This window comes from Budorcas taxicolor, chromosome 3, assembly GCF_023091745.1.
Source record: "Budorcas taxicolor isolate Tak-1 chromosome 3, Takin1.1, whole genome shotgun sequence".
Taxonomy (NCBI): Eukaryota; Metazoa; Chordata; class Mammalia; order Artiodactyla; family Bovidae; genus Budorcas; species Budorcas taxicolor.
This window is the reverse complement of record NC_068912.1, coordinates 40,833,007-40,855,531: the sequence shown is the minus strand read 5'-3', so window position 1 is coordinate 40,855,531 and position 22,525 is coordinate 40,833,007. Positions and strand designations below refer to the sequence as shown.

The following is a 22,525-nucleotide window of genomic DNA, read 5'->3' as shown; positions in this document are numbered from 1 at the left end:
TATTAAAAATGTTACTCTAATATACTGCACAGCTGCAGAGAATCTTACTGAACTGATATACATATTTTAATATGTGAACACTGATATTGGTACTGGGTCATATCTTTGCATAAATAGTATATTCTTATCATTGTTATAATAATTAAGATATATATATATAAATATATATATGCATATACACACATATATAAGCAAATTTTCTAAGAAAAATTTGAATATAGTGTAGGAATTATAATACAAGAAGTCCAAAGTCAAAGTATTTCTGTTGCTATGTATTAATTTTATGAATAATTATCAGTACATTATACTGGGAAATCTAAATCACTTGCTCCTTTCTTTTTTTTTTTACCGATAATAATGTTTATTTATTTTATTTATTTTTTTATTGTTTTATTTTATTTTTTTAATTTTTATTTTTACTTTATTTTACTTTACAATACTGTATTGGTTTTGCCATACATTGACATGAATCCACCACGGGTGTACATGCGATCCCAAACATGAATCCCCTGCCCACCTCCCTCCCCAATATACAGTATGTTATCTTCTTTGGTCTATTTGTAAGCTACTTACTTTGCTTATTTGTAATTGTGGCTTTTCAGCAATTAGCTAGGAAAACAAATTTTTTAGGATGCTCTCTTGGTCATTTGCTGTTATGAAATTACCATATGTGTGAGAAAGACAGTTGCAGAGGATTAAAATAACAAAATGACTATATCTGTTTAAGCTCTTGTAACATAATACCAATCAGCAAACCTCTATGAGCAAAATACAAGGTAAGAATTATCTATGGTATGAATGGTATAATGACGATTCCTTTAACTGTCATTTTAGAATCATGAATTTAGGAGGCAAATGAGATAAGGCTCTTGATCTTTTTCATTCCAAGAATAACTAGCTGTAATAGTATTGAAATATCAGGAATAATTTCATAAAAATAACATATAACTCAAGATTACCTTCTGCTATGGCTTTAAAAGTGTGTCTATATGTATGTTTCAGTTTCTGTATCTGTGTGTTTGTGTGTGACTGCTAGTGGTTTCTAATATACTGTACTTTAATATGTCAGTGTTAAGCATCGAACCTTAATGACAATTGACATCCCCTTCATGAGAGAAATCTGACTTAGGGCTAAAGGGGAATGGTTACACATTGCCTCTCCTCTCTGTGAAAGAAGGCCACAGGGACTATACTCACCGCACAGCCATCAAATAGGGCTTTGATGTAAGGGTTGTTGTCATAGGACATCTCCTCATCATTTGATCCCAAGAACCGAAGTGCTTTGTCATAGCTTCCTGATGACACGTCATACCAGGCCACTGACTGATGGCAGTAATAGGTGAAATTTTGCCTCGCAGAGGCAGTCAGCAGTTTCAGGAATGTCATTTGCACCATATTAATGGAATTGCCTTCAACATCTAAATATGAAAGCTGAAAATAAGAGAATAAAGAGACGCATAAAGACTCTTTTCTATTATAAAGAATAAAATCACTGTCAACAGTGAATTGAGATCCCAGAAGCATGTGGATATATCAACAGACCTATTTCTTACTTAATGAAAGAAAGTATGCACTGAGAGTCGGAAGACCCAGATATAGGAATTTATGAAATGAAGATGGGTTTTCATCTTAGCTACTATCAACAATACTTATCTTGGAAAAAAAATCATTTTACCTCTATACTTCAGTTTCCTAGTCAGTCAGTAAATACCACAAAAAAATGTAATTGTTTTTGTTTGTTTCCAAGAATACTTTCATTATATTCCTGTACCTTTTTGATATAGTCCAGGGAATTCTTCAGGCCAGAATACTGGAATGGGTAGCCTATCCCTTCTCCAGGGGAACTTCCTGACCCAGGAATCGAACCAGGGTCCCCTGAATTGCAGGTGGATTTTTCTTACTAACTGAGCTATCAAGGAAGCCCTTTTGAATAATAGAGTGGTTCAGTTCAGTTCAGTCGCTCAGTCGTGTCCGACTCTTTGCGACCCCATGAATCGCAGCACACCAGGCCTCCCTGTTCATCAGCATCTCCCGGAGTTCACTCAGACTCATGTCCATCGAGTCCGTGATGCCATCCAGCCATCTCATCCTCGGTCGTCCCCTTCTCCTCCTGCCCCCAATCCCTCCCAGCATCAGAGTCTTTTCCAATAAGTCAACTCTTTGCATGAGGTGGCCAAAGTATTGGAGTTTCAAATTTAGCATCATTCCTTCCAAAGAAATCCCAGGGCTGATCTTCAGAATGGACTGGTTGGATCTCCTTGCAGTCCAAGGGACTCTCAAGAGTCTTCTCCAACACCGTAGTTCAAAAGCATCAATTCTTCGGTGCTCAGCCTTCTTCACAGTCCAACTCTCACATCCATACATGACCACTGGAAAAACCATAGCCTTGACTAGACGGACCTTAGTCGGCAAAGTAATGTCTCTGCTTTTGAATATGCTATCTAGGTTGGTCATAACTTTTCTTCCAAGGAGTAAGCGTCTTTTAATTTCATGGCTACAGTCACCATCTGCAGTGATTCTGGAGCCCAAAAAAATAAAGTCTTTCACTGTTTCCACTGTTTCCCCATCTATTTCCCATGAAGTGATGGGACCAGATGCCATGATCTTCGTTTTCTGGATGTTGAGCTTTAGGCCAACTTTTTCGCTCTCCTCTTTCACTTTCATCAAGAGGCTTTTTAGCTCCTCTTCACTTTCTGCCATAAGGGTGGTGTCATCTGCATATCTGAGGTTATTGATATTTCTCCCGGCAATCTTGATTCCAGCTTGTGTTTCTTCCAGTCCAGCGTTTCTCATGATGTACTCTGCATATAAGTTAAATAAGCAGAGTGACAATATACAGCCTTGACGTACTCTTTTTCCTATTTGGAACCAATAGAGTGGTAAAACAGTGAAAATGAAAATCAAGGAATCTCAGTGAAATGCAAAGGTTGACTATTTTTATGTTTGTTTTCCCCTATTTTCCTAGTATACCTGTTTGATTCAAAATTTTCAACATGTTCCTGCATTTTTCATTTTGGGGCCACAGTCTTCCAAGAGGTTTTTGGTCTTCTAATTTTCACCACAGACCTGCCTGTTTGTCCGTTCTTCGTTGATGTAATTATACTCATCTTTGTGTCACCAGCACCAAGCATATTGCCTGAGACATGCAAGTAAATATTTGTTATCAGGGAATACTTAATTTGTGTTTTGAGAAGGAACACAGTCTTAATTTCAAATTATTAAAAACTGTCTCTTTTGTCAACTTCATAATTTGTTATACTGGGTATAAATAAACTATCTGGGATTAGCTGAGATATATAAACCTATATTTAAAAAAATTAAGTAAGAAGTTTGCCCAGGTTATAGATTAATTCAATATAAAGGCAGTTATCTGTGACTTTCCTTCTTATTGGGCTGCCCTGATAGCTCAGTTGCTAAAGAATCTGCCTGCAATGCAGGAGATCCTGGTTTGATTCCTAGGTCAGGAAGATCTGCTGGAGAAGGGAAAGGCCACCCACTCCAGTATTCTAGCCTGGAGAATTCCACAGACAACTGTCCACGAGCAACTTTTGCTTCACTTTTCCTCCTTATCATTGATTTACTTAATTCTTTCCGATTAACAGTTCAGATGATGAGGATACCTGAGAAGTTAGAGAAAAAAACTGGGAAATCCACTCTAAGGAAAACAAAACAACAAAAAATAAACTACACACAGAGAGCTCTATCTGTGTATGTATTTTTATCTCATACAAAGATAAAACTGTAACATGGATATATAATATGTAACTTGAAAACGGAACTAGAGATTTATGATGTGGAGGATATTAGTAATATGTGTAGATTTTTAGAGGATAAAGATTGTATAAATAGTCATAAATGGAAAATCATAGTTTTTTAAAGAACTTTGAAAATTTGAATAATTATCTGAATAAATGAGAAACTTTCATTAGAATACATTATAATTAACATTTCAAAAACAAATATATCTTAAACAGCTTTTAAATGCAAATTTAGTTTTGGCATGCAATGTTAAAATATCTCCAGAAAGTGACTAACCACGAACTGGTGATTCTATGGAAATATCTAAGTAAACATGTGCTGTAATCCATATAAAAGGTCAGTCAGTCAGCTCACTTTATTTCCAGATGTAACCATTGGAAAAAACATTTCACATTCCAAAAATTCTTATTGCAATTGAAAACAAAGAATAAATTAGATTTCAAGTATAAAGGAAATGAAATAGAGATCCTAAATAGATATCATACTTTCTATAACTCATATTTCTAATATAATTCATTTTTATGCTATCTCAAGTACTTAGTGAAATGCATACTTTGTTTGATTTTATTATCTTAATAAATTTAATATATTTCCATTTATTTTGATAAAAATTTTAGACTTCTCTCTAAAAATCCCAAAATTGGTCTAAGAGATTTAGATAAAGCAAACTAGAGAGTACATGGGATCCTGCTTTGTATGATTTAGACTTTCACAGTAAGGGGCTAGAGATTACATAATGTGAGCTTGAGTAATGACGTTTAAGATATACCACTGCATGCTAAGGTAATAACATACCAGTTTTCCTCTCTTAAATTCACTAAACCAGCTTCCCGGTTTCTCCTTTGGCCATGATGAAATTCTTACCTGTTGCAAAGAAAAGGAAAGTTAGAAAGCAGGTTAAAATTATAAACAATATTGTTTATATATTTATCATTTATTTTCAGTAATACTATGATGCTAAAGAGTTTTTTAAATGGTTTACCTGGATAATACAAAACGGGATAAAGAGCAAAATTTCAGATAGATCTGTGAATTCCCGTTTAGTGAATTTTGAGCCTTTTTTTTTTTTTTTCCTGTTTTCTTTAACTGCTACAAAATAAGGGAGGTGGAAAATAACTTGGTAAAGGCATACCAAGTGTTGGCTATAGGAGATGTGGGCAGAACTCTTAGGCAACTCCTGCAAAAGAAACCCTCACAATGCCAGTTGGCATCTGCCATCAAGGCAGATAGAAACCTTTAGTAGTTCATAACCAAGGGAGGCATCCTGAAGCATCCAGTTAGTAACTGCGGCCTGAATGCTATGGAGAAGTCAAGATTAAGCTGCAAGGAAGCAAGCCTAATCATTCCCTGCTGGGGAAAATGATTTGAAACTTTTATAAATGTTATTATTTAGCTTTGCAAAGATCAGCAAAATATAAAGGTATTTAAGGCCTCTCTTGGAGAAGGCAATGGCACCCCACTCCAGTACTCTTGCCTGGAAAATCCCATGGACAGAGGAGCCTGGTGGACTGTAGTCCATGGGGTCACTAAGAGTCAGACACAACTGAGAGACTTCACTTTCACTTTTCACTTTCATGCGTTGGAGAAGGAAATGGCAACCCACTCCAGTGTTCTTGCCTGGAGAATCCCAGGGACGGGGGAGCCTGGTGGGCTGCCGTCTATGGGGTTGCACAGAGTCGGACATGACTGAAGCGACTTAGCAGCAGCAGCAACAGCAGCAAGGCCTCACTAGAGGGAATTTGAGTAATCCTGTAAGGGGAGGCATTTCCATTTTCCCACATTTCTCTGTGGACTAGAGGAGCTTTATTATGCTTCCCAACATGCAAAGTGTGGTTGCAAAACAGAAGTTGCTTTGTCTCCTGCTCCTACTATCCATCATTCACTTACAAACTAAATGTCTCTCCCAAAGAGATTAGTCACAAAGCTACTTATTTTCTTATAAACCTGTGGTTACCAAAGAGGAAATGTGGAGTGGGGTGGGATAAATCAGGAGCTTGGGGTGAACACACACACACTACTATACATAAAACAGATAACCAACAAGGACCTACTGTATAGCACAGGGAAATCTACCCAATATTCTGTGATAACCTATATGAGAAAAGAATCTAAAAAAGAATGAATATTTGTGTATATGTATGTATATATATGTATATATGTACACATCTATATAATATATATATATCTGAATCACTTTGCTGTACACCTGAAACAAACACAATCTTGTAGATCAATTATACTCCGATAAACTTGAAATATTTTTTAAAAGTTGCTTGTTTTGTCTCAAGGGGGTTCTGTGCCTCTGCATGCCAACTCCACTTACTAACAAGAATATGATTTTTTAGAAGTATACAGATAAAATCAAAATGTCCCATCTATAAAATGTTTGGAGAAGGTAATTATGTTAGTGAAAAATCTTTTATTAATAATTTGCCTATAGCTTTAAAGATATAACTCACATATATTGATACTGCTTGGTGAAAATCAAGGAATATGTTTGAAGAGACTATCTGAAAGTACACAGAATACTCTTATGTTAAAGATTCGTTCTTGTGTATTTTGTATATTTTGAGCATAAAATACAGCTGTGAGTTCTATCACATGGTAATTGGAAAGAATGCTATTATGCATAACTAAAATCTGATAATCAGCTGTGCTGTGTCATGGAGAGTCATAGAATTTTAGAGAGCAAACAGGTGCATAAAGAGTACATCTGGCTAAAAAATAAAAACTATTTGTTAACTACGTGTCTCACTTTGGTGCCTTATTCATGTTTATGCAAATGAAATGCTCTAATTACCCCTGTGAAAGCAGATAAATGAAAATATGACAATATAATTTTCCTGTTTAGTTCAATATTGCAGAAACATGGCATAAACTGTCAATAGTCACCACCAAAACAGATTGGTTACTTACTCCCTCCGATTTTTTGTCTGGATAAATGCAAGTCTCACCACCAGATGTGAAATTACAGTAAACTTTGAAGGAATCTCCTGAGCAACCTTGGTTGGGATCAATCCAATATTCACCTGAAAGCAGAAAAAAATAAGTCATATGCAAATACATTTTGGGCTTTGCTGGTGGCTCAGCTGATAAAGAATCTACCCACAATGAAGGAGACCTGGGGTCGATCCCTGAGTGGGGAAGATCCCCTGGAGGAGGGCATAGCAACCCACTCCAGTATTCTTGCCTGGATAATCCCCATGGACAGCGGAGGCTGGTGGGCTACAGTCCATGGAGTTGCAGAGTCAGACACAACTGAGAAACTAAGCACAACACAAGCACAAATGCATTTATATAAAAAATTGAATATATTATAGGGCCAATTTTATTGAAGAAATAAGGAAAAATGAATAGCCATTGATTTTTCTACATGAATCACTTTTATGCTTTTGTTCACATTGGGGTGTATGTTTGAAGAAAGAATGACCTATTGTCTTGTCTGCCTGGAGCTTTGCAAATGTCCCCATCTTTCTGGAACATCCTTTTTTTAATTCTTAGCATGCCTATTACTTTTGGGTTTCAGCTTAAATGGCTCCTCCTCAGATATTAATACCCTATTGATTTACATATAATAAATTGCAAGTACATTGGGTGGAGATATACTTGACCCTAAATCCTATATGTGTTATTTACTACTTAAGTGAAATCCCATGGACTGAGGAGCCTGGCAGGCTACAGGCCATGGGGTTGCAAAAGAGTTGGACATGACTTAGCAACTAAAACAGCAATAACCTGAGTATAATGATCATTATATTTTTCCTTAATTTATTTATCTGTAATGATGGAGGTGAGAGTATCTACTTAGCTTTAAGGATCATTCTTTTGCATTACTGTATAACAAAATATTTCATTAAGTAAATGTACTCCCTCTTTAAATGGACTCCAAATAAGTCTATTTTATATATTTAAATACAGTTTGCTATTAACTATATTATCTAAATGGTACAGAACTAATTTTATCATGTAAATGACCATGACCATGTTAGGTGAGTAATGATGTTAAGTAGTGGGACTAATAAGTTATTCTTTAAGTAATTGACAATGGGGTTATTTAAGAATAATTGGGGAGATAGACTTGATAGACATGTGATGACTACTTCTCTCCTATCGTTCTTCATGCTGCCATGTCATTCAAATATTTATTTAAATTATGTCAATTCACTGATTATGAATTTTAAACAACGTAAAAGCTCAAACTGCTTGGTTTAGTATTGGAACTCCTGAAAATTTAGTATCAGTTTGCTTTTTAAAATAAATTCTTTAACAAAAAAATTATACTTTTTATGATTAAACCATTAATAATTTCACATCTGGAACCAATTAAAATTCTTGGGAAAAAATTACACAAGAAAATAAAAATCATCTAAGATTTTACCAACTGGAATAACCACTCTTAATCTTTGATATTTCTTAGGGTTTTAAAGAATAAATAATTTTGAATTATCTGGTAAACATTATTTTTATCTCTTCTTAGTTAACATTGTTACTAGATAGTCTTTCAAATGACATATATTTAAATTAATAAGATGCTTTTTTGGCTTTTTGCCATTTCAGCTTGCAAGAGATTTCATAAGAACTCTGATTTTGGATAGCAGGGGAAATCTGTGTCTGTCAAACTATGCTATTATAAAACTTAAGGTTTACCTGTTGCCATCATTAGACAATAGTAGCCCAGAGGAATTGTTCTTTCTGTTTATCTGTGAGTTTCTGCATGAATAACAGTGTCTGACACCAATAAGTAAATAAATAAATATTTAATTGTAATTAACACAAATAATTAATAAAGTTAGCTAATATATAGAAACCACCAGGAACTGTAGTCCACAGTGAGCTTTCTATCCCCCAAATTTATAAAATTGAGCATCAAGTTCTAGTTAATAATATGTTGTTTTATGTTGTCAGTAAATGCTTATCTTTTACATTTGATATTCAGTCTCATATGTATGATAACCTTAGCTAGATCAGAAATGTGGGTCATTCTTTTTATAAATCACTGAACTAATATGAAACTAAACAATATATATTTCAAATAGATATAAATGTAAAGATTTTTGATAGCAGTTTGTAAAGAATCCTTAATAATTATCTGTGTCTCTTTTTAACAGATTGTGCTTAAGATAGGAGACTTTTAAGACATTGTTTGTAATAAGGAATGTCTGTTCTTGAATTGCATATAACTTTTCTGTCTATGCTGTTATTTCGATCTCAGTTACAACATTCATTATATGATCGATCGTGAAAAATAATGTTGTCACACAAGTAAATAGAGTGATAAAGTATTTCCACTTAAAGTGGAGATTTAAAATCAGATACAGATCTGCCCATTTTTGGTTTAGTTTAGGACAATATGAGTTAGTCACTTAAGATACCTGGGACTGCCAGCTTCTCAGAACAGGTAAACAAGAGTTTTGTCAAATAATTTTGTTGTTTAGTCACTCAGCGGTCATCTAACTCTTTTGTGACCTCATGGACGATAGCCTGTAGCTAGGCTCCTCTGTTCTTCGTGCAGAGGAGCTCAAAGGCAAGAATACTGGAGTGCATAGGTATAGTAAATTATTTTGATACTATTACAAACAAATCATTCACAGTTGTTCTTGTTATTCATGAATCAATGAAATAAATTTTTGCCTCAAACTATCCTATTCCTTAAATACTCTTTCCAAATCATTGCTAAACTGATAGGTCACATGATTCAGTTATGCTACTTAAGCCTTAGTGTTATATAAGTTAGGATATAGTATATAAAGATGTAGTAATATGCACATATGTATGCACACATCATACCCATTCTATGATAGCAATAAAATACCAAAATACATCTGTGTTATCTTGTTGTTGTCATTTTTAGTCGCTAAGTCATGTCTGACTCTTTTGTGACCCCATGGACTGCTGCCCGCTAGGCTCCTCTGTCTGTGAGATTTCCCAGGCAAGAATACTGGAATAGGTTGCCATTTCTCTCTTCAGGGGATGTTCCCGACCTAGGCTTCAAACCTGCATCTCCTGCATTGGCAGGGGAGTCACCAGGGAAGCCCTTGTTATCTATAACCATGCAAAAATGATCTTGTCATAATTTGATAAAACCTTATTTAACAAGAAAAAGATTTTCCAAAGTAGATCTAGAATTACAGTGTAAATGGTTCTTTTTTTGGTCTACAGGATTGGAATTAATAATCATTCACTCTCATTTTATTTAGAGTCTATATTAAATATTTAACTAGAATTAATGAGCTGACAATGCATCTCAGTAACTTAGAAGCTCAGGAGATTCACTTGGTCATGTATTATTAACATACCATCTGGGAAGTCAGGGTGGCTGAGTTGCAGATCTTTGCAAGTTCGGGCAGGATTGGTCTGTGTCCCCATTGGAAACTTCATATGCTCAATGTCTTGTTTCAAGGAATTGAGGGAACCAAATATTTCCTCCATTCCATCATTATAATCCAGAATATTATCACCTGCATCTGCTTGCATGCTTTCAGCATGTCTTCTTGTTTTTTTGGGTGACAAGATTGGTAAAGGCTGGATGACTTCACCTGGTGGACCCTGTAAAAGAGATGATATGCTTGTAACTGCTTCCTAGGGTAAAATATTCTTCAAATATTAATTATTACTGATTATCTTATAAGAGATTAGTTTGTTTAGCCTTTCAATGTTTTCCTTACTTTTAAAGTTTTCTCTAATTGCTTATACATATTTATTATACATATATATCTTTATATATAAAATTTATGAATTCTTTAAAAAGAATCTAGTGGAGGTATCGAGGTAGGCGCAAAAATCAGATGACTTCTGGACCTTTTTCTATACAAGTAACAAAGCACAGATTTGTGTGGAGATATGTTACTCCTTGGAAGGAAAATTATGACCAACCTAGATGGCATATTCAAAAGCAGAGACATTACTTTGCCAACAAAGGTATGTCTAGTCAAGGCTATGGTTTTTCCAGTGGTCATGTATGGATGAAAGAGTTGGACTGTGAAGAAAGCTGAGTGCCAAAGAATTGATGCCTTTGAACTGTGGTGTTGGAGAAGACTCTTGAGAGTCCCTTGGACTGCAAGGAGATCCAACCAGTCCATCCTGAAGGAGATCAACCCTGGGATTTCTTTGGAAGGAATGATGCTGAAGCTGAAACTCCAATACTCTGGCCACCTCATGCGAAGAGCTGACTCATTGGAAAAGACCTTGATGCTGGGAGGGATTGGGGGCAGGAGGAAAAGGGGACGACAGAAGATGAGATGGCTGGATGGCATCACTAACTCGATGGACATGAATTTAAGGGAACTCCGGGAGTTGGTGATGGACAGGGAGGCCTGGTGTGCTGCAGTTCATTGGGTCACAAAGAATCGGACACGACTGAGCGACTGAACTGAACTGATGTTATATATGTTGCTTTTTAATTTACTAACTAGTCCTCATTTTCATGTCCTATCCCTGCAACTAGACTTTAGTCTCTGAAGATTAAAACAACATTTTTAGGTTCTTGTATTATATAATGAGATGTCTATGGTACTTGATAATAACTTATATCACATTTAAAAATACGCATTAGCTGGTTCCAAACATTTGTATCTGTATATATAAATAAAGAAGTGCAATCAGACTTGAATTTATATATCTATACGAGTAGAACTACATCAAATAGGTAATCTGTACTTTTATGGATTGAATTCTATCCCACAAAAATCCATGTGTAGAATTCCAAAGCCACAGTAGCTCAGAGGAAGACCTTATTTAGAAATGGGGTGGCTGTATACATAATTATTAAAGTGAACATGAAGGCATTAGGGTGGTTCTTATTCTGATATGACTGGTATCATTCTAAAATGGGAAAATCTGGCACAGAGACATGCATAGTCAGATGACCATGTGAAGAGACAAGAAGATAGCCTTCTACAACCAAAGGAAGGACGTCTCCAACAGATCTTTCCGGAACAAAACACCTCAGAAAGAAACAATGTTTCCGACAATCTGCTCTAGGACTTCTGCCTTCTAAATTTGTCAGACAAAACATTTCTATCCTTTGAACCATCTAGTTTTTGATTCTTTGTTACTATCATTGCAGCAAATTAGTACTCATATAGCTTAGAAACAACTTCAAGAAGAAAGTCTCAAATTTTGTCACATGGATCTAACACAACAGTTGTGTGAACCCTCGTAAATGTCAGCTTTAATAAGTGGTAGCTATTATTATCATTATATGCAGTAGGGAAAAAAATGCCAAGTATCTGAACTTTACTTTTTATTCCTAGTTAGATATTAATATATCTTTGTGGCATAGAAGCAGTTGCTCTCATAAAAATGTGATATAAAAATATATGATTTTCTTGAAAAATAAAGCAAGATATTATAATATATAGTTACAGTATCTTTATATTCAAAGAGTGAAGCCAATTTGCAGGCAGATACTTTATTATCTGAGCTACTAGGGAAGCCCAATTAAAAGACACATGAGTACTTAATTAAGGTAGTTGCTATTTCCTAGAAAATCAGTGCTTTGACAGAATGTTTTTTCATTCTTATAAATTCAGAGAAATCACTGGCCATCTCAAGATGCTAATTGCCAAAATATTACTCTCGTTACCATGCACTTACCGGAGGCCCAGGAGGCCCTGGAAGACCACTGTCACCCTTCTGGCCAGCAGGTCCCTATTTAAAAGAATAAGCAACGAGATAAATGGAGACAAAAGCATTTGAGTAGGCATCACTGAAAAATCTAAATGCCAAAGGGAAAGGTACTTACCGTAGAGCCTTTAGTCCCCTTTGGACCTTGAGGACCCTAAAAAATGCAAAAGCAAAAGTAGACATAAAAATCTAGAGAATCTATGTCTCTTTGATTTATTTATGTTAACCTTGTAAAATTCTTCTGTCTTGTACTTACTGGTAAGCCTGGAGGACCAGGTGGACCAATGGGACCTGCAGGACCTGGAATTCCCTACAGAGAAGTTTCATACAAATTAGTTTTTCCCAGTGATTCCATTTTTATACATTACATAACAACACACACTGCAAAATTTAGACAGTGTAGAAGTACAGAAGAATGGCTTAAAATTTTCCATTTTAAATCTAGGAAATACCTTTCGCAAGAAAATCAGTATTTTTTTTTTTCATTTTGCTGCAATATCTCTCTCTATATATAACTTTATGGTCCTGCGGCCTTGAAAATAATGATTTGTATGTGTTGAGGATTCAATGAACGTTTGTGTAATTGACTACTGAAGTATAATTTTTATGGTTTCCAATTTTCATAATTTTTATTTATTTACTCTAAAGTTGAATAAATTTTGTTTTGAAAACATCATTGACTTAAGGAGATTAGACCCTCTAAATTACTTTGTTGGTCATGTTTAAAGGAATGTGTGCAGGAGTCTGGGTGTATTAATTGTATGATTGAAAAGGAGTAGGAAAATCAGTTATATCTTTACTCACTCCATCTCCCTTTGCTCCTGGAGATCCTTGAGTTCCAGGGAGTCCTCGGTCACCCTTTTCACCTTGTTCTCCTGGAGGACCAATTAGGCCAATTAAACCAGGATGTCCCTTTGAAAGGCAAAGAAATTTTAATGATGTATAAATTGCAACCATGTATTAAGTTATAGTCATAAAATTACTGCAAGTTAAATTCACGAAATAGAATAAAAAATACATTAAAAATTTTAACCCTTTCTAAAAAAAATATAGGATTAAGAATCTTTTCCTCCTCACCTAATAGGATCATTTACTGATTGTATTATATGAGACCTTCATTAAGGGTGAGGAATATGTATTATTGAACAAAATGCTTTCTGAATGCATCACCTTCAGTGCTGTGTTTACTTAAAGGGAATTCCTTTAACTAAAAGGCCAATAATGACCAAATTTAATATTGGTGAAATAAACAACAGAAAATTCTTTGCTTTAATAAGCACTGGATAATGTATATGTATGGGTAAGTCCTTTCTGTTCACCTGAAACTAAAATAACATTGCTAATTGGCTATAACCCACGACAATGTTTCTGGTGCTTAAAAAATTAAATAAAATGATTTCTATTCTTCAGAGATTTTTCAGTACCCAAAAAATATTTACAAACAAAAATAATTCAAAAATATTAATGTCACTCTAAAAATGTTTTATTTTCTTTACTTATTTGATACAATAGAGCACACATATCTTTAAAATTACCATCTGAAGGACAGTCTAGTTTAAAATTTTTATTTTCATGTTTAAAAACATGAAAAAAATGGGCACTTTTTAGTCTGTTTATTTTCTGAATAGCTATTTTAGTATAACCATATGCTTTCTCCATATGGTTCCTACAAAGGAACACTGACTAATATAACATTGAGTTCTGGTACATTTTTCATCATTATTTTCTCTTTTCTGAATTCCTCTTCGAAGCTAAGGATTGGCAGCATTTTCCTTGGTTAGAATGACAAAGGAATTCCTTGAAATTTCCTTTTGAGTGATTTTAATGTGCATAATTGTAGTCTCTGCAGTTAGGATATCAACAGTGTAATAATACATTATTTTATTCTCACCTTTTCACCTTTGGAGCCAGGGTCACCTTTGAGACCAGGTAAGCCAGGAGGTCCCTAAATAATGAGAAATAACAAACATACATAGAGTATGTGCAAATGAGAGAATCATATTATTATCTGAGGAAAACAAAAACAGGAAAAGCTGGTTTTAATAATATGATAAGGTTCAAGATAACTAATAATGAGCAGGTTCAAGATAGCTAATAATAACAAGCATTTACTTTTTAGGATTATAAATTATTTTGTGCACTAAACTCCATGGTTTAATATGTAACCATAATAATAAAACATAGTATTAGTAAGTTTGTTTAGATAAATATGTAGTTAAAAATAGGACATGATTTAAAAGTAAGGAAGCATTTTTAATTAATTTTAGAAAAGAAATTTCCAAATTTTACATTCATTCAATCAAGTATTTTAGTACTAAACTCAAATTCAAAGGTTATAATGTTGCCAGTAAAATTTAAAGGAAAAGCCCTTAATAAAATATTTGACAGTCAACTGACCATTGTTAGCCATTTTGCTAAGCAAACTCCCAAGAAAGTATTTTTAGCTATAATTCCTAAGTCGAATTTCTAATCTAAATAATCTCTAAATGTAAAAAAAAATTCACTTTATCCATATTATACCTATATTTTAATTATTTAATCCTTTTTATAATCCAAGGGTAAGCCATTTATCCATTCAAATTAAATTATATTGTAATGAAAATTATGGAATTATTTTAGCAACTAACTCTTAGTCCTGGCCTCTACTCACAAAAATATTCATAATGATGTCTGTTAAACAAATTTTTAGATACAAAAACTAGTGTACTTCAATACAAACTGAGGTTCTTGTTCTGAAATTACAGCAAGTTGAACTATGCAAGCAGATGGTTTACAAGTAGGTGATAGATCAAAAAAAGGCCAGGATAATACTGCAACACTTGAGTCACTGCTGCTTACAACAAATACCGCATCAAGAAACAAAGGCAAAATATAAATTTTTCTCTATGAGTTTGAATTATATAGACTGAATTGAACTATTTGAATTATAATATCAGTAAAGATTTTAACATAGCACTTAAAAATCAAATTGTTTTAACTTTGATCAAGCTATATGATTAGTCTTCACTGTAGTATCTTTTGCAAGGCTACCATAAGTATTTTTTCTCTCGCTAGACAACTTGAATTTTCAGTGTGAAAGAGCACAGTAAGTCTTAGTCCATCATCTTTATGAATTTAATGTATTAAGGGCCATGGATCTAAATAACGTGATGTAATATAAAAACTATGGGTTGAGAATCTGATAGACTTGGGATAGAAGCCAGATGCTCTTATCAGCAGTTTAGCTAACCAAACAGAACTTCAGTTCTCTCATCTGTAAACCAAGGCTTATAATTCCTGTCTCAAGGGGCTACTGTGAAATTGCATAGATAAGCGCTTTCCATTCTTTAGTTTCTCAAGTCTTCTCCTCAAACTGAAATCTTGAATATCAGAGAAAGATAAGAAAAATATTAGTATAAATTAGTCCTGTGTAACAACAGTGTTTTAGACTGTTATCAGAAATATTTAAATTTGTTTTGGTGGTGCAGTGGTAAAGAACCCACTTCCCAGTGCAGGAGACACAGGAGATGCATGTTCAATCCTTGAGTTGGTAAGATCACCTGGAGAATGGAATGACAAGCTATTCTGGCCTGAAGAATTCCATGGGCAGTGGACCCTCTGAGTAAAGTCCATGGGGTCACAAAGAGTTGGACATGACTGAGCAACTAACATACTGCACTAATGAATGTACCTGAAATTCTGTTAGTATCAATATAAAAGAGAACAATTTCCCTATATCATTCTATTGACAATAGATAAAATTATCTTTATAGAAATTTCATGCAATTTTAAATGTAAATGTGCCTAAAAATCTTCCTATAAAGAAAAAGTTATTCATCCTTAGATGTATATTTGTTATCAATTCAGTTTAGATTCTCTTTTGTGTAACTAATAAATAATCATGCTACTTTGTTAAAATAATTGTTAAATTCACTTTCAGGAATATTCTAAGGCTAGATTCTAACACTGGACTTTCATCTCATTTGCTAATACTGTATCAGAGTGGATGATCTCAAAGTGTGATCCTCAGACCAGCAGCATTATCACCACTTATGAAGGTATTTTGCATGCGTGCATGCTCAGGCGTATCGGATTCTGTGATGCCAGGAACTATGGCCTAAGGCTTCTCTGTCAATGGGATTCTCCAGGTAGGAATACCGAAGTGGGTTGACATGCCCTCTTCCCAGGCGTCTTCCCAACCCAGGGATTGAACCTGCATCTCCTGCATTGCAGACAGATTATTTACCACTGAGCCATTGGAGAAGCCCTTTGTGAATGTATTAGAGAACCAAATTCAGAGGCTTGTCTAGACTAACTGAATCTGAAATTCTGGAGTTAGAGACCAGCAATCTGTTTCATAGGTTTATTATTCATTAAAGTTTGAGAAAAATGATTCTGTGGCATTAGATTCCAAATCTGTTAAATCAATATGAAAATCAGAATAGCATAAAGAATGTCATTTATGTTAAAATAAAAACATTACTTATTTAGTTGTAGTAATTCAATAAGTTTAAGATTAAGTAAGTATATTTGCATCAACTATTTTCTGATCTCATCAGAAAGGCCTGGTAAATTATTGGTTAGGAAATTAATGTTGCCTAATAGCACAATTTTAAAGGAATAATTTAAATGAATAATGAAAATAATGAAATAATTTCTTGAGGTCATGTGACCATCAGGATAGATGCCAAACATTCTACATGTTAGCACAAAGTGACATAAAAATGCACGAAAAAGTAGTTCTAAGAAATACGTAATTTCATGAAAGAACCATACACCTGAACCAGTAGCCTGAACCCATTTAAAAATATTGTTTAAAATTGACATATGTCAGTAAAAATTAAATATATTCTTTAGATTGAAATACAAAAGCTATTTGAATAGGTCAGATGTTTTTCTTTCTTTCTTCTTATTTTACAGTTAAGCTTTCTCTGGTAGACAGTAAACACAGAAATTTTGCTGTAAGTGAGAAAACTAACAGGGATGTCACTTCATGAACACTGATATTCCAATCACTGCTTCATTCAGCATCTCAGGTCTACCACTCATTAGTCGAGTATTCCTGAGTCCGTTCTTTCTTATCTTAGAGCTTTATTTATAAATGTATTCTAATAATAACTGTTAGAGAATTGTGATAGAGAAAGAAAAAACAGGCCTATGAAAGCACTGCATATAGTGAAATATATGGAAATATGAATTATTGTTGTTTGTTTCTGATATGCTCTAGATGGTTATCAATCAGCTTTCTCATGACAATCTAATAGTAAAAGCTATAAGGGCCAAAATAAAAGAAACACTACAGATTATAAATGCTCAGGGTAATGGGAAACATACTAGAAGTTATTTGTGTTTGTAATGCTTTCAAATCATTTCTATAAATATTTTTCATGAAAGTTATAGGAAATAAATATTAATTCTTTTAAGCTAATAATATCATAAAATTGCAAACTATATCTAAGGAGGCATTTGCCAAGCAAAGTCAGATTCTTGTTTTCATCAGTTGGAAATAGACATTGGCAAGTTATGATGTGATAGCAGTTATAAAAATCCTCTGAACCTGGAATATATCAAAAATATCAACTCTGCATATAAAAATGTTATTTCAGGTACAGATATTTTCTATTTCCTCTTTAGAATTTTGTAAAATGAAAAACCCTATGAAATACATAATTCATAAGTAATAAAGTGAAAAGGAAAACAGGGATGATACATTCTTAGGTGTCTAGAATATACAATCAAATATTTTCCCTTGCTGTATCATGCTGTACACAATATTTGCTTTACTATGCATCTCAAAATTCTAGTGCATTAAAATTTAAAGAAAATTCATATCCTACTCTTTATTTAGAAAATAGTATTGTAAAATAACATTTAATTTGGTGAAAAGCAAATGTTTTGTGATTTAAACCTGTTTAATCATTATGGAATACTACACATCTCAAACCTGTCTACAGAGAAGTTAAAAGTAGCATTTAAAAATTTAAAATATAATTCAGTAACCCATCCTACCATTTATTCAGCAATTATGGCTTAAAAAATAATGTTATCAGATATTTTTCTTATCAGCATGAAAAAGAATTAATGTATGATAAGGTAAACTTGTAAAAATACTAAACAAATTTTCACATACACTGGAACAAATAGTTCTTAAAATAAAAGATTATGAAACAAAATAAATATTTAAAACTAAAACAGATACTAATTATGCCTAAAAAAAGTAAAATAAAAATTAATATAAAAGTATTAAATCATGTTTGACTATGCAGCAGAGAGGAGAATATAGCAATTATTACTGTTCTCTAAAGCACTCAATTTTATTACCATTTGATTTTTTCTATTTTTTGAAAAACAAAACAAAAACAACACAATAAAAAAGTTCAACTTCAAAAACTCTCAAATAAATTTCTTTATACAATCTCATCATTATCTTTAGCTTTCTTTTAGCTTTCACACATACTGTTTATCTACTTTCAGTTCCATATGATGGTTCTGAATATTTAACTGTATATAAAAATCATGCATATGTAGAAGCTTAAATTCTGCCATGAGAAATATCTAATTTTGAAGTAATAAGTAAACATTGTACCATATATAAACTCTAATAGAGCTGATCATATAGAATGGTGAGATACCAGCTATCATTTTATGAATTTTAAAATGTTTGTTCTTTCTTATATCAGAGCTTTATTTATAAATATATTATAATAATAACTGTGTTAGAGAATTGGGATATTAAAGAAAAATTAGGCCTATGAAAGAACTACATATAGTGAGGTGTTAGTTACTGTTGAGTCTGACTCTTTGCAGCCCCATTGACTGTAACCACCAGGCTTCTCTGTCCATGGAATTTTCCAAGCAAGAATACTGGAGTGGGTTGCCATTCCCTTCATCAGGGGATGTTCCCAACACAGGGATCGAACCCAGGTCTCCTGCACTGCAGGCACATTCTTCATCATCTGAGCCACCCGGGAAGCCCACGTACAGTGAGGGAGACACGAAATGTTTGTTTCACTATAGCCCAAAGAATTTCCAATCCAAATATTAATACACAGTTATTAAATTATTACTTATATAGCAAATGGTCTAAGTTGCTTCAGTTTTTTTTTTTTTTTTTTTAGAAATAGTTTGTTTAATCAACGTAAGAACCCCATGGATAAAAATGTATTAATATCCCCCATTTAACTCATTTTAACCTCATAATATCCTATAAGATAGATGCTACTTAAATTCTCATTTTACAGATGAGAAACCTAAAGCTTAAAAAAATAGAATAACTTTCTTAAAATTCATTCAGGTTGAGAGTTGATGACCTTAACCTCTAATCATGATATGCTATTTCTCATTCAAATCCAAAATTGCCTACTAGAACATGTATTTCTTAGTTGAACTGAAAAGTTCATTAAATTGTTATAAAATGCATCCTGAAGATGATTTTTCCGCTCATCCTCATCTCCTGAAGACCAAGTAGCATTTTCATCAAAATTAGCACAAACTGTTTGAATGTATGAAAAAGCTACAACAGATTCGCATTCTAAATACTCACTGATAAAAAAAAAAGTAGCCAGAAAAAGGAATGGCACACATGTTGCTCAGTTTTGTTGCTTACCATTTTACTGTGGAAAAGGGTGTGAGTTATTTAGCTAACATTCAGAATTATAAACTTTTGCAAGCTAGAATCAGGTGGTATGTCTGATGGTTTTATTTTTAATATTAGTTGAAGGAAATCTCCAGCTTGATGCTTTTTATTACATCTGGAAAGAGGTCAGAATACTTACTGGAAAATCTGAAATAACCAAAAAAAATCTTTGGCAAATTTTAGGGTGGTATTAAGGTGGAGTATTTTTTTCCAAGGCTATGACTCTGTGCACTTAGGAATTTAGCATACCTAAGAAGAGTATTCTCTAAATAGTGATACAGACAAGGAACTGATGATCTTGTTTTGTCAAGTCCCTGTTCCAAAGCCAGTGGGTCATGTGCAGAGTTGATAATCCCCTCAAAACTTGATAACTCTTATCTATTTATCAAAATAAGTGATCTTTAACTTTTCAAAGCAAGTTAAAAAAATAATCTCCATAACACTATACTTGGAATTTTAGAGGAAATTTTTGTGATATTTTTACAAAAAAAAATGACCAAGTTTGCCTGAATGATTAAGATTGCAGATACTAGTTTTGATGCCTTTCTCAGCACGTATATATATCTGAGGTAGTTGATATACTCATGAGAAGCAGTTTTGTAAAATTTCTATAGACAAACCTGACTATTTAAACTGATATACGTTATACTTGAGGGGTTTCCCAGGTGGCTCAGGGGTAAAGAATCCACCTGCCAATGCAGGAAATGTGGGTTTGATCCCTGGGTCGGGAGGATACCCTGGAGGAGGAGGTGGCAGCCCACTCCAGTATTCTTGCCTGGTAATCCCACGGACAGAGGAGCTTGGCAGGCTGCAATCCATGAGCTTGCAGAGTTGAGCACAAGTGAGCAACCGAGCACATGCAGACACATTATACTTGCTACTACTCCTACTAAGTCACTTCAGTCGTGTCCGACTCTGTGCGACCCCATAGACGGCCCCCTACCAGGCTCCCCGCCCCTGGGATTCTCCAGGCAAGAACAATGGAGTGGGTTGTCATTTCCTTCCCCAATGCATGAAAGTGAAAAGTGGAAAGTAAAGTCGCTCAGTAGTGTCCGACTCAGCGACCCCACGGACTGCAGCCTACCAGGCTCCTCTACCCATGGGATTTTCCAGGCAAGAGTACTGGAGTGGGGTGCCATTGCCTTCTCCACATTATACCTGAATAGCACTAAATGTCTTGCTTCCCGTCCCTTTACATATTACTATTTTTGGACAAAGAAGTTCAAATATCTCTACCATGAAACAGAATCTGTCACCTAGTAGGCAATAATTTTAAAGGCAGGTCTTGGATTCTCACTTTCTGCCTAAATTTTATAGCAAGGATAGCCTCTATGAACCATATCCTAGTTAACTAAATGCTTTATTGAATTTCTCAAGTGTGTTGTTTGCATATACAGTTTATGATATTAACCAAGCTTCTGTGTTAATGCTTTAGCAAGGGTTAATGCTTTATCTTTCAGCCCATATGACTCATGAACAGAACAATTTATTTGGTGAAAGAATCACTGTATGCCTGTGCCAATGCTATTTTTTAAATTAAGTGCCAGGAAACTAAGTGTAATTGATGCGTTAGGGGAACCGTCCACATTTGGAAAAGAACTGGCTGGGCCATTAGTGGCATTTTGTTCAGAATGGATTTTTTTTTTTTTCATCAAATGGACATAAGATAGGAAAGACCTTTGATCAAGGGCATATTTTCCAAGTAACTTATCAGTTAGAATTTTTTCCTCTTTTTATTTTGGTCTGAGTAATACACTTCCTTGAATACTCTACAACTCAAAAACCAATTTACCAGACAAAATCTTAGGGATTCTAGCTTATAAACAATTTCATTTCTGGAATTCTAACAACAGAAAAACGTGCTACTCACCAAAGGACCAGGTGGCCCATCTTGGCCTGCAGCTCCAGGGAGACCTTGTTCTCCCTGTGGAAAAAGAAACATGACAGATTTTTTTAAATTAACAGAAGCAGACATATTATTTTTCTTTAATTTTGGTAATGCAAAAAGGAAAGAAAGAAAGCATCACCTATGGATTCCATCACATGGAGAACATCTACAAATATTGTGAGCAATTTTTGAGTCTTTTTACTTGCTGTTTGTATGTCTACATGCACATACACATACTCACAGATAGACAATTGCGTGTATAAAAGTCTTACATCTTTAAGATCTTAGAGCTTAGCTTTCTATTCTATCTTTATAATTTAGAATTTCATCATGTACTTATTAAATAAATGACATACTTAAATATTCTCAGGGGCTCTGGCTTTAATTATTACATACTATTTACCATATACAATAACTTATATAATAATGCTGACATAAATATTTTCATCTAATAATTTTTCTTAGAAATAAGACATTATTTTCAAAATGGCAACTATCAGCACAGATGCTCACCACAGGGCCCGGGATGCCCCGAAGACCCTCTGGACCAGGCTTTCCAGCTGGTCCTTGAGGACCAACTGGGCCAGTTTTTCCTGGAGGACCCTCAGCTCCTGCTTCTCCCTGTTAGAAAATAAAAT

At 34.1% G+C, this 22,525-nt stretch overlaps 1 protein-coding gene across 1 annotated transcript in view; it reads right to left on the bottom strand.

The window, feature by feature from the left end:
- The window catches only part of COL11A1 (collagen type XI alpha 1 chain), a 222,042-nt gene that overhangs the window by 369 nt on the left and 199,148 nt on the right, over positions 1 to 22,525 (bottom strand). Inside the window, exons 56-66 of the mRNA XM_052638265.1 lie at positions 22,401 to 22,508; positions 21,870 to 21,923; positions 14,276 to 14,329; positions 13,189 to 13,296; positions 12,641 to 12,694; positions 12,503 to 12,538; positions 12,355 to 12,408; positions 10,056 to 10,305; positions 6,676 to 6,788; positions 4,555 to 4,623; positions 1,198 to 1,431 (exon numbers count right to left, since the gene is read on the bottom strand). Of these exons, the coding sequence (XP_052494225.1) occupies positions 1,198 to 1,431; positions 4,555 to 4,623; positions 6,676 to 6,788; positions 10,056 to 10,305; positions 12,355 to 12,408; positions 12,503 to 12,538; positions 12,641 to 12,694; positions 13,189 to 13,296; positions 14,276 to 14,329; positions 21,870 to 21,923; positions 22,401 to 22,508 (1,134 nt within the window). The remainder of the gene's footprint in view (positions 1 to 1,197; positions 1,432 to 4,554; positions 4,624 to 6,675; positions 6,789 to 10,055; positions 10,306 to 12,354; positions 12,409 to 12,502; positions 12,539 to 12,640; positions 12,695 to 13,188; positions 13,297 to 14,275; positions 14,330 to 21,869; positions 21,924 to 22,400; positions 22,509 to 22,525) is intronic.